The following is a 12,761-nucleotide window of genomic DNA, read 5'->3' on the forward strand; positions in this document are numbered from 1 at the left end:
TCCGCTTCAATATTTACAAGTTATGGAACGCCAGATCAGTCATAAGTAGATTAATCTTAAAGGAGATGTATATTGATTCTTGCATTTTTAGTACTTTAAGAGTGTGCAGTATTGTTTTGTAAAACATTTTAAAGTTCACTGTAATTCGCTTCGCTACCTGTAAACTATGGAAAGCCGGAACAGTCTAAATCTTATTTGATAAGTTTGTACTTATACTGACATAATTTAACCATCAATAGTTGGATAGTTTATTATCAAGAAGAATGTGTGATTACATTTGATATCAGTTAGATGTGTTTGTTTAATGTGTTGACTTCACTTGTATTTTCTGGAGTATGATTTGATGAAAGACATTGTGTCTGAAATCATTCGTTCTCCACCTCTGATAATTCATGTGGGGAAGTTGGCAGTTACTTGCGGAGAACAGGTTTGTACTGGTACAGAATCCAGGAACACTGGTTAGGTTAACTGCCCGCCGTTACATGACTGAAATACTGTCGAAAAATGGCGTTAAACCCAAAACAAACAAACAATATATCAGCACTAATAAATTTCATTAACTGTTATCCTAAGTCTAATAGTCTCTCTGGTTTAGTTAGTTTTATGGTACACTGAGTCAACCTGGCTATACCCTATTTGCCTTTCCGACTACTTGAGTGAAGTTTACCCAGAGTTCTTCAGTACGCCTAGCCTACCCATCTCCGCAACACCCCTGAGTCGTAACAATTTTTGGCGGCAGCGGTGGGATCCAGCAGGAAAAACTTCGTCTGGATCCGGTGATACGAACCTGAGTCATCATGCAAGCTTCCAATGAATACGAGCCACAGGCAGTGGACAGTCAAGGCCAAATCTTCTTTAGGCAAGCAGAACAAAATCAAAGGTCACACATGACAGGTACTGAGCTAAAGGATGACAGGCTATCTGAGGCATCATACCATACATTTGACAGAGCAGATGTAGCAATTAACACATCACACTTATGGGAAAATGAAGAAAGAACAGCTATAGAGGAAGTAAGTAGCATGATGAGAGATGTCAGGGGTGTATTAAGAGAGGTTGTAACAGAGTTCAAAAATCTAAACCAGAGGCAAATTCTACGAGCAGACCGCGAGATAAATGACGCAGGATATGCCAGTGAAGTACCTTGGCGCATACGGCATGCAGGTTTGAGAATCCAAGGCAATGGTGATTTTAGAGCAGCAACCTTTAGTCGAAATGTTAACAATGCCTACCCAGCCGCCATGGGTTTTAGCAATGGCTGTCCAGAGCCCATGATTGAGAATCAAACCTTTCAAAGCAGAATGCATAACAGGCACGCGTATAATGATTATACATTGAATGAGCGGTTCGAACCCAGACATGAACACGGACATTCCTGGCAAGCACGAGGTCACGTGCCTAGGTACACTGACATAAAAATCCCTCCATTCACGGGCAAAGAAGACTGGACAGTGTGGTCTTCGAAATTTGAGGCCATGGCACACCGTTATGGCTGGACTGAGGAAGATAAGCTGGATAATCTTCTTCCAAAGATCGAAGGGCAGGCCTGTGAGTTCGTCTTCTCTCAGTTATCCGTGGAAGTATTAGACAACTATAGCGAGCTGATGTCTGAGTTAACAAGACGGTATCGTGTCATAGAGACAAGTAGGTCGTTCGCCGCCATGTTTAGCCGGAGAAACCAAAAGTATGGTGAGTCAGTGGAAAAATATGCGTCTGAGCTCAAGCGTCTCTACGGCAAAGCGCACGGACAAAGGGACAGACAAATTCGTGATGAAGACCTGGTAAGACGGTTCCTTGACGGCCTCCTCGACCAAGACACAAAATTTGAAGTAGAATATCACAAAGAGCCAAGGGACATCGATGAGGCGGTGTACCATGTGGTAAATCTAATACAGACAAGAAATGGTTGCAAGTATGAGAAGCAAGGTAGACATAGTACTAGACGAGCTTATGCCTATGAACAAGATGACTCTGACTGGAGACCAGATTATGCAAGGGTCAACATAAACAGGATACCTAATCATACAGAGAAGCCTAAGATGCTCCCAGACAAGAGGCAGAGACAAGAATCAAGAGGTGAAATACAGAACAAACAGGAGGAGTTATTGGAGCGATTGCTACAGAGAGTAGAAAAACTAGAGGAGACATATACCCGCACTGGTGAATGAAAGGCCTTTGAAACCAGGGACGTAGAGTGCTTTAATTGCCATGAAAAGGGGCACTATGCCAGGGAGTGCCCGAAGAAGGGAACCAAGGTCTTAAAGCAGACGTCAATGGCCGAAATAGACAACATCGTACCGTACCAGCCTTTAAACTCCAAGGGACCGGCTCTTGTGCCCAAAGAGAGGTCCTACTAAATGATGAAACTTATTCAGAGGAGGGCAAAATAATGTCAAGACCAGCTAACAATCTTAATGCAGAGGCTGCTACAACTAGAGATCTCAGTGATGGAATAAATGTCCAGGGGTCAGTGGGGAATGTGCCTGCGACATTCACAGTTGATACTGGGGCTGCCAGATCAGTTTTATCTCACGAAGTGTACCAGAAAATTAAGGATGGTGAGAGGCCAACCTTAAGGGGTTCTGTGGGGTTGCGCAGAGCAGGAGGTACTGAGATAAGGGAGCGTGGTAGAGGTATATTCAATCTGACCATGGGACCAGTAACGATGGAATATGAGATGGTTGTAGCAGATATTGAAGATGATGCGTTGCTCGGTTGCGACGTGTTAGCTGGTAGTAAGGCCGGACCTGCTGATATTATCCTAAGCAAGAAAGTGATCGTGCTTGAAGGAAAGGAAATCCCATGCATACCGAAGGTCAGGCGTGAAAGCACCAGAAAAGTAGCAGTAGATGATGACGTCACTTTGCCGGACGAGACAGAAGCCCTTCCGGATGTCTACATTGAAAAATCTTGAGATGACGGCTTAGATGAAAAATCTTATCGCCTGGTAGAGAAGACAGAAGCATTTAAGCAGAAATATCAAATGGCTGAGGCATCCGCACTTACCAGTGTAAATAGAGCAACCACAGGCCAGGTAAATGTGAAAGTGGGTGCAGACATGCGTATGACAGAAAGAGTCAATTCTGTAGTGAACATCATATCTGAAAAAGGGACATGAAGCAGAAGAAAGTGCAGACTACAAAAGTAATCGGATAAAAGCAGCATTTGTGCAAGCACCACAGGATGTATGTATGGAAATCAAGAAGCCTGTAGCAGCAGCAGTTACTGTGCCAAATGCAATGGAGCACAAAGATGACGGTGATGAAAGATATAAAATATGAAGAGTACTGAAAGTGACTGCCTCAGAGGTATCTTCTGCTTTTGGACAATGGTCTGGAGGATCTACCAGTGAAAAGGCATCTGGAAAAGGCGGACATAAGCATCAGAAGAGAAGAACAACAAAGACTGCAGTCACGTCCTGTAATGACCTGGGTATTAGTCTGAAGAATGGACACAGGCCACACGATGAAGATCATAGATACCGGAGTGGACGCACCAAAAGGAGCAAGCGGAAGGCATTAAGTGATCCAATGGAAATCACTGAAGCGGTCACCAAAGTGGCAAATATCGCGTTTCAAAATTTAAATAGGCATTGCTAGTGGTGTTACAAAACCAAAGTGAAAATAGCAATATCTGAGTTTAAATACATGTTAGGTATTTCTCTGCCATAAAAAGTATTTATTCAGTCAGTTTTATTTTGAGGAATAGGAAATTTCAATGGAAAATAAATGAAAGTAGTTTTTTAGTCATTTATTAGTGTAAACTGGCTGCATAATCCCGTGATGTTATTTTATACGAATACAGATAATATGAATAGTGATAGATAAGTGTTTTTCGGTTCAATATAATGAAGTTATTGCCATATGGCAGTACGGTAAAATTAGGAAGCTACAAAATTTTCAGAAGTGAAATTTTGAAAAGCATAGTTCTGTCATTTGTTAGTGGATGGTTATTGTGGGGGGTTGAGGGTAAACTCTGTATTCTGTCTACACTCTCCGTTACAAAACAATACATGGTAAGTGACGTCTAACGTCACGCATAAGTTGGCGTCAACATAACGTCAATGTAATTTCGCGCTATTTCCGACATTCTGGGGCCCGCGAAAAGTGAAAGTACTAAAAGTTCCATTTCTTAAATATATTAAAACAATTATAAAACACTTATCAATATATAACGTTCGTTTCCTGAATTTTTGGTCATTGTCTCTAAATCACATATTTCACGAAATTGAAGAACACTCTAAAATTAAAGCACTGTTCATTTTTCATCGATCTCGTATTTTCTACTTATTTAAAGTCTCTCGTTTTCATTGATCTCCAAAGGGTAAAGTCTTACGATTGGTCTGGTAGTATGCCCACTTCCGGTACGGATTTTTGCTGCCCTGATCAGTCCGTCTCGTCCGGGTACAAGTTCCTCCACCACAGCTAGTTTCCATAGCAACCGAGAACCGTCATCGTGCACCTGCACGACATCTCCAACACGTATCGTCTGCTCGTTGCGACTACTTTGTGTATGACGTTCACGTAGTGATGTAAGGTAATCTGACTTCCATCTCGCCCACCAACGATTGATTAGCTCACGCTGGACTCGAATTCGTTTCGTTATTATTTGTTGATTGCTGATTATGGTGCTAGGATCTGTCGCATCTGGTATCGCTGTAATTCTCCGTCCAGTTAGTAAGTGTGATGGAGTAATCGGCTCTGGATCTGTGTTTTCTGATGTGACATATGTGAGAGGTCTATCGTTGAGGATAGCTTCTACCTCAGTAAGTGCCGTCTGTAGCGCCTCAAAGGTAACGAATGCTCGACCTAACACTTTCTTTAGGGATGACTTTACGAGCCAAACCATTCTCTCCCACCATCCTCCAAACCATGGTGCTCGAGTTGGAATGAATTTCCACTCGGTTCCGGATCTGTTTATATGATCTCTCAAGGTTTGGGACTGGAACATGGTCTTCAATGTGTTAGATGCTGCGTGGAATGTTGCAGCGTTGTCTGATATGATTATTCTAGGTAGTGAACGTCTGCTGACAAAGCGTCTAAAGGCTTGTATAAATGAATTTTCGGTGAGGTCATGCACAAGTTCAAGATGAATAGCTCTGGTAGCTGCACAGGTAAACAAACATACATAAGCCTTCGATTCATCCGGTTTCTGACTTCACAAACAGCGCACCACTGTAGTCGACCCCTGTGATAGTAAATGGTGGCGAACTTTCTACTCTGTTAGCTGGTAACGGTGGTGGGTCTGGAGCACTGTAAGGTGGTGAGTTGATCTTCCGACATGTTATACATCTCCGTAGTAGAGATTTGACACATTGTCGTGTCGTCGGTATCCAATAACGTTGTCGTAAGTGGCATATAGTTGCACTGATACCCGAATGCAGCTGTTTCTGGTGTGCATCAAGTACGATAAGTCGCGTAAGTGGGTGTTTCGCTGGTAATAAGATGGGAAATCGGGTGTATTCATCAAGGGGTGCATTGTGTATAGGACCTCCACATCTGATTGTAGCCTTCTCTATCAATGTAAAGTCGTAATTGTCGTACCAGCGGTAGTCGTGATTTTACAGATCGAAGGTTTTCAATAACTTCAGTGTAGACTGTAGACTGACACTGTCGAATCAAGTTCATTTCTGCTTCTCTTAGCTCCGTAACAGTGAAAGCTTCAACCATTCTATCTTGGTGTTGTGTTCTACAGTTGTCAATAAATCTTCTGACGTAGGCCGTAACTCGAAGTAGCTTCTGAAGATTGTTGAATCTGCTTACGTCAATCGTATCTGGAATCTGGGGTGCTGGTTGTCGCGAAATACGGGTATGCTGGTCATCTTCGGGTTGTATTGTAGATAGCACAGTGGTGTCTTGAACTTTACATTTTGGCCACTTTATCTCGTCGGTTAACCAAGGCGGACCTGTAAACCATAGTTTGTTGTCATGGTATTGGCTTCCGGTTCCGGTCTGATTTTTTATTTCTTCAACTCGTCTCCGTATAAATCGGTTGTTTTTTTCCGGGTTACTCAACCAGTGTGAAACAATCTGGCTATCTGACCAGTAATCTATCTTTTCTATTCCTAGTGCTTTTTGTAGATGTTGGGAAAGTCCAGCTCCTATGACAGCCGCCATAAGTTCAAGTTTTGGTAGGGTGAGGGGTTTCAATGGTGTGACTCTGTTCTTAGCCATTACTAATGATGAGTGATTTCTTCTGCAAATATAGGCTGTTGCACCGTAAGACTGAGTGCTTGCGTCGACGAATATATGAAGTTTTGTGTCGTCTGCTGCATCTTGATTGTCGTCTGTTTCGGCAAAGTAATATCTCTGGAATAGGGCTTTCATTGCTGTGTTCAAGTCTGTTGCTATCTGTAACCACCTCTGTTGGTAGGATCTTGGTAGCATTGTGTCCCAATCGAACTTGTTTTTCCAAATATCTTGAAGTAATATCTTGACTTTCACTGTGATTGGGGTTAGAAAACCAAGTGGATCGTAAATCCGGGATGTGCTCTGCAGTATATATCTCTTGGTCGTAATTGCGGTTGTCTCTATTGGTCTTTCTGGGTATGTCATGATATCTGTCTCTGGTTCCCAGCGTAATCCTAATAGTTTGGTAACTTCGTCTTTGTCTAGAATGTTAAGTTGTCTCGCTGTATCTCTCAGTTTGTGACTGTTAGAATTCCATGACCTAAGTGTGAATCCTGCTTCTGACATGAGATCACGTGATTGATGGAAGTAACTGATGACATCTGTTTCTTTGTCAAGGCTGGATAAGAAGTTGTCTACATATAAGTCACTCTGTAGTCTATTACTGACCCATGTATTTGCGTTTCTCTGTAGATGTTTCAAGAGTGTTGCGTTCAAAATGAATGGAGAACATACCGCGCCAAAAAGTACAGATTTAAACCGATATGTCTTTAGTGCACTCTCTGGATTGGTTGGGTCTGAAAGCCAAAGAAATCTCGTCATGTCTCGGTCATTTTCGTGTAATCCAATGTGAAGAAAAGCCTTCTCTATGTCGGTGACTACGGCGTACTGTTTGAGTCTGAATCTGACTAGTATGGCTGTAAGAACGTTGAGCTCTGGGGGTGTCGACTGCAAACAATCGTTCAAACTCGGATGATTCCGTGACATGCGACAACTACAGTCGTAAACAATGCGTACAGGTGTTGTAGATGATTCTTTCTTCACAGCGTGATGTGGAATGTAGTGGACACTGTTGCGGGGTTGGTCTGATCTGGAACTTCTTCTATGAAACCTCTGCTTTCTTGATCCTTAATAATATCTCCATAATGTTTCAATATCACAGGGTCTTGACGTAATCTACTAACCAATGTCTCAGTTCGGCGTTTCACGATGTCGTAGTTAGAGGGAAGGGCGGGGTGGTCTAATTTCCAGGGTAATTTCGCTACATACTTGTCACCAGTAAACGTAATTGACGTGTCTTGATACTCTGTCAAGTAACTGCTCTCTGGGATTTCATCTTCGCTCTGTTAAATACCAAGGCTCTCAAGTTTCCAAAAATTTTCTAGGTCAATATCTTCATTCAATGTTAAACTAGTAGTGGCTCTGCTAGATGACGCATGAAAAGGGACGGGACCGGACAGAAGATAGCCAATCTTGGAAGCGACTGCTGTAGGTCCTGGACCTCGGATGATTTCGCCTTCAACGATTCTCCAATAGTAATCTGCACCAATGAGAAGTTGAACCTCGAACGTTGTGTCTTCTGTCAGCAGATGCGCTAATTTGAGACCTTTCAAGTGCTGTAAGTGGGAAACATTTTTGTTGTATTTCTGAAACGGTACTGCTATAGTTGGTACTATCAGCACATTAATCGGTATTTTCTCTTTGGTTGACGTAATCAAAAACACTGTGGCAGTGTCTAGGTGGCGCACTTCATTCTTCGAATTTCCAAAACTCGCCAAGTGCAAAGTGTCAGTTCCCGTGGATGTAAGTCTAAGTTTGTCTGCATGCTCTCTCGTGATAAATGATCTTTGAGAACCCTCATCGAAAAGAATGTTAGTATCTGCTGAAATGATACCGCATGTTACAGGAGATATCGCTGTCTTAAGTAGCACTTGCGGCGTTTGTTGCCCACATGTCGTCTGCTCAAACGTGGTATGATCGTAAGTATGCAACGCTGCAGTCTGATGTTGTAGCTGGTGTCACTGACTGCAGATGCTGAAGACGTCTGTATTGGCGGTTGAACTTGAGATGAGGTCTGACATATACTGGTATCTGGATTCGTAGTCCCTCATAACGTTACAATCATTAGCAAAGTGCGTATTGCTTGAACAAAATACACATACCTTAGCGTTTGTAAAACGTTGTTGTTGTTGTTGTGTACGTTGATGTGGATGCACGTGTTTCTTATCCCTGTCCTGTCGTGCACGTGGTCTAAAGCCTGAACCAGTTAACAATGACATCGTGGCTGGTGTTTCATGCAAGTACAAGTTACTGTTGACCTGGCCTGCTTCTAATACGTTGATTTATTCGTAGATAGCGCGGCGCATCTCATGTAATTCTAGATTTCTGCCTTTATGTTCACGTGCCAAGTTCTTACGTATTTCTGCCGGAAGTTTGTCAAATATCACAGGCACTAAGAACGTCCCAAATGAATCCTCTTGCTGATCAAGTGACTCAAGTCCCCAGATGTATGTTTCTAGCTTGTCATAATATCCTCTCAGGCTTGGAAGTGTGTTGCTAGGCGACGGAAGATGTAGAAGAGACTGTATGTAAGCATGCACTATCTTATGTTTCTGTCCGTATTGTTCATGTAATAATTCAACTGCAGTACTGTAGTTAGCGTTCGTTAGGGCAAATCCATCTATTTTCCGAGCTGCTTCATCCTCCAGTTGTGGACTTAAATAATTAAATTTTTGCACATCCGTTAAATTCTGGTTTGAATGCACTGCTGAACTGAATGAATCCCAAAAAGCTTGCCATTCTAAGATGTTTCTGTTGAAGGTAGGTAATGAGAATTTTGGAAGGCGGGAATATTGCGTCGAACTCGCACTATTTCTATCCTGTACAATTATCGTCTGCTGTTCACCAGGTGTTGATGAATTATTTCTCTGACTTTGATTTTGTGACGACTTTTCACGACTTTCACTGAATTCTTGGAATTCACGAAGTTTGATCTGTATCGCTAATGAATATTCTTCACTGTTAATGATTTCTTCTTCAATCTCGCCGATTTCTGTCTGTTCAAGTATTTTCTCATTCAATGATACAAGATTCTCGAATTTGCCAGTCACAGATTCTATTATAGCACGAAATTCCGACATCGACGAACTATCTTTTGCATTTTCGATTTTCTGGAGCTGAATTTCTATAACTTTGCGTTGTCCCTCTCGGATCGATCGTAATTTGTCTATTTTCATCGTGCTTTGGTCACGGCACCAAAATGTGGGGGGTTGCGGGTAAACTCTGTATTTAATGAAACAAACTCACGTCTGATTCATACAAATGTATTCTGTCTACTATCTCCGTTACAAAACAATACATGGTAAGTGACGTCTAACGTCACGCATAAGTTGGCGTCAACATAACGTCAATGTAATTTCGCGCTATTTCCGATATTTATGTTATAAAGAACTAAAATTGTTTGGCTTCATAGTGTCAAGATTTGCACTATGATACTCTTTTTGAAATACATAAGGGCTTTAGAGATTGCTGTCCGATAAACTTGGTCTTGTTCCATATAATTTGGTGCAGACGAGTTTGTCCAGGGAGGCAGTCCAGAGAAATTTTTAGGTTAGTATTCACCCGAGTGAATTTAGGTCAAAGATTTGTGATTCACTCTGACCACGAGGCTGTAGTCTGGTTGAGGAAGCTGCTGTAACCTGAAGGAAAGAAAATAGTCTGAACGAATAGTTTGACTGGTTGGGGGTTTCAAGACACAGACAGACTGTGTATAAAACAAGCTGCTTAAATGTTTCGTAAGAAACCAAACTCCACTATGGCTTCTTTCGAGGTAAACATGATAAGCTAGGTCTCTACTGCAGCAGCTCATTTATTTCAAATGTCAGGGATGAACTTCAAAGCCATGTGGGTCTTAACACACAAATGAAGTAAACATTTTGGGAGTCCAATGATAAAAAGTCAGAGGGAGTAAGCGTAAACTAGCTCAGAAGGGTTCAACAGAAGTAGGAGCAGAACAGCAAAAGGCGCATGCTAGTAAGGAGAGTACATAACAAATATGATGAACGGGACAGACGTGCCTCGACGGCAATGAAGTTTCCCTTTCAGACACATAATGGTGCAGCGCGACATTTAGCTGTTATTACCGGGGAACTTACAGTAATCCGATGCCATGTCAAACCCTACACTACAGAGGGTAGTAACTGGTCCTTTCTATATCGGGCACACCCTTGGGAGACAACAAGTCCTGGTGTCTAAGAGACATTGCATTTTGAAGGTTTGGTAATCAGGAACATAGAGCAAATGATCGAAATGGTACAAAACCAGTACCAAAGGGCATAGATAACAACTGAAGTCAAAACAGTTGTGACATAACTTTTCAAGTGATGACCAAATCGATGTCGATCATTCTAATAAAGCATCAAACTTCACCTGAAACGCGCAGAACCGCAAATAATGTTGAACGTTTTAGGATTTATCTGTTGTATATAAAATGAAAACTACAATAGTGTTACAAGACTAAGACTGGAAAGTTTTTTTATAAATTATGTGTGAATTATATAGCATAAATTTGACAATTAGGACTTTTTAGTATTGAGGTGCATTTAAGGGCAATACAAAACATATACGACTACTAATAAGTTATTAGAACACGTGACAGACTTTGTGACATTTTTTTTAAATATCATTGTGACACATATATGACATAAAGTAATTGGGTAAGGCAATCGGAGTTTTGCCTTAAAAAGAAGGGGGTATTGTAACGCCTCGAACAATGGGGACTTACCATTTCCTTGTAATTATGAGCAGTTATTGATCTTGGCTATGATCTGAACTGTTTCAGTGACATTTCCTTGCAAGCCGACAGTAACGAAACACAGAATTGTAAACATATGTGTTGATCTACATAATATGACCGACCAATCACACATTATACACTCCCATGTTCGTTTTAGTCTTATCCGAACTCTGTTTACATTTACCGAGAGACATCTGTTTCGGCTGGTGCACATTTAATCCAGATTTTGTAACATTTTCCTACACGTGAATCACTATAGACTTTGCACCATTAACCTACAGTATTTAATTGTTTGTTAAAGATAAGTGTCATCCTTTTGTACGGTCTGATTTTTGCATAAATCGCAATATTTTCATGAAAACTCACTGAATTTGTCACATTTCCTGACAGGATATGCATCCTTATTCGCATTGCATTGTTGGACTATTTACCGTTACTAAGCAACATAAATTATCTTTGTCTTCAAAGATGTTTAAATCATTTAAACATGTTAGAGTTAACCCAGTGGTGTATATTTTGATGTTATTTTCATGTAAACATTTAATAAAATCGCCATTTTTATGATACGGCAGTGTTCAGCATAGAGTTTAACGTTTTAGGTCACTGTGACAAATTGGTCACTGTGACCCGTCGGTCACTAACCATTTGGTCAGTTTACCCAAAGTAACCCATTTTGACTGTTTTGGTAACTTTTTTGGGTCACTTTCTCTGGACAACTATAAAAGGGCCCGATTTTGGCCGTCTGCAATCACTTCAACTCAAGCTTTCAGACCTAAAACCACGTTTGGCTTGTTTAAATAGATTTTTATTAAAATGAACACTATGCTGAACATAGATGAAAGAAAGTTGCTCTGCAATCAGAATTTATATTAATTAAAAGCCACAGGTCTATAAAAGCCCCTTTTGATACAACATTTAGTAACATTTCTACAAGTTTATTTGCACAGATGTATTTACATGTACATTCATTCCTTATTTAAAGTAAAGACAATTAATGGATTTGTCTTAAGTACTGAGAATATAAGTGACTATATTTTATAGAAGGAGTTTCTGTTGCTGAACAGTGTCTTCGTATCTGCGTCAATATTTACAAGTTATGGAACGCCAGATCAGTCATAAGCAGATTAATCTTAAAGGAGATGTATATTGAATCTTGCATTTTTAGTACTTTAAGAGTGTGCAGTATTGTTTTATAAAACATTTTAAAGTTCATTGTAATTCGCTTCGCTACCTGTAAACTATGGAAAGCCGGAACAGTCTTAATCTTATTTGATAAATTTGTACTTATACTGACAGAATTTAACCGTCAATAGTTGGATAGTTTATTATCAAGAAGAATTTGTGATTACATTTGATATCAGTTAGATGTGTTTGTTTAATGTGTTGACTTCACTTGTATTTTCTGGAGTATGATATATCAACACTCATAAATTTCATTAACTGTTATCCTGAGTCTAATAGTCTCTCTGGTTTAGTTAGTTTTATGGTACACTGAGTCAACCTGGCTATACCCTATTTGCCTTTCCGACTTCTTGAGTGAAGTTTACCCAGAGTTCTTCAGTACGCCTAGCCTACCCATCTCCGCAACACCCCTGAGTCGTAACAATATTATTTACTCTGTAACTTTTATGTCATAGCACCGTCTTTGAATTACAGATTATATACTAATTGACCATTTTTTAATCATAAAAGTCGTTTGCTACTGTTATCAAGTAAATCCCAAATCTGTTTTCAGTACCGTTCAAATTGTTTAAAGTTTTACTGTCAGGCAGCTTGGAATCCGGATCCGAGCTATTTGCATATTTTATAATGGTAAGGAGAAGCAGAAGAAGAGCTAA

General features: G+C 40.6%; 4 protein-coding genes across 4 annotated transcripts; 1 reads left to right on the forward strand and 3 right to left on the reverse strand.

Annotated features, from left to right (window-relative positions):
• Positions 1-2,389: 2,389 nt before the first annotated feature.
• Positions 2,390-2,914, forward strand: LOC128552673 (retroviral-like aspartic protease 1). The gene has a single exon (XM_053533716.1). It carries the CDS (start codon positions 2,390-2,392, stop codon positions 2,912-2,914), a length of 525 nt encoding a protein of 174 aa, XP_053389691.1.
• Positions 2,915-4,290: 1,376 nt separating this feature from the next.
• Positions 4,291-4,950, reverse strand: LOC128552674 (uncharacterized). The gene has a single exon (XM_053533717.1). The coding sequence runs from the start codon at positions 4,948-4,950 to the stop codon at positions 4,291-4,293; it is 660 nt and encodes a 219-aa protein (XP_053389692.1).
• Positions 4,951-5,465: 515 nt separating this feature from the next.
• Positions 5,466-7,115, reverse strand: LOC128552675 (uncharacterized). The gene has a single exon (XM_053533718.1). The coding sequence runs from the start codon at positions 7,113-7,115 to the stop codon at positions 5,466-5,468; it is 1,650 nt and encodes a 549-aa protein (XP_053389693.1).
• Positions 7,116-8,470: 1,355 nt separating this feature from the next.
• LOC128552676 (uncharacterized) lies at positions 8,471-9,364 on the reverse strand. The gene has a single exon (XM_053533719.1). It carries the CDS (start codon positions 9,362-9,364, stop codon positions 8,471-8,473), a length of 894 nt encoding a protein of 297 aa, XP_053389694.1.
• Positions 9,365-12,761: the final 3,397 nt, after the last annotated feature.

The sequence above is a fragment of the Mercenaria mercenaria genome, unplaced genomic scaffold (assembly GCF_021730395.1).
Source record: "Mercenaria mercenaria strain notata unplaced genomic scaffold, MADL_Memer_1 contig_3019, whole genome shotgun sequence".
Classification (NCBI taxonomy): Eukaryota; Metazoa; Mollusca; class Bivalvia; order Venerida; family Veneridae; genus Mercenaria; species Mercenaria mercenaria.

Bases quoted from the DNA above. Each gene is read 5' to 3' on its own strand.
- LOC128552673 (XM_053533716.1), top strand. From the start codon at position 2,390: ATGTCAAGACCAGCTAACAATCTTAATGCAGAGGCTGCTACAACTAGA.
- LOC128552674 (XM_053533717.1), bottom strand. From the start codon at position 4,950: ATGTTCCAGTCCCAAACCTTGAGAGATCATATAAACAGATCCGGAACC.
- LOC128552675 (XM_053533718.1), bottom strand. From the start codon at position 7,115: ATGTCACGGAATCATCCGAGTTTGAACGATTGTTTGCAGTCGACACCC.
- LOC128552676 (XM_053533719.1), bottom strand. From the start codon at position 9,364: ATGAAAATAGACAAATTACGATCGATCCGAGAGGGACAACGCAAAGTT.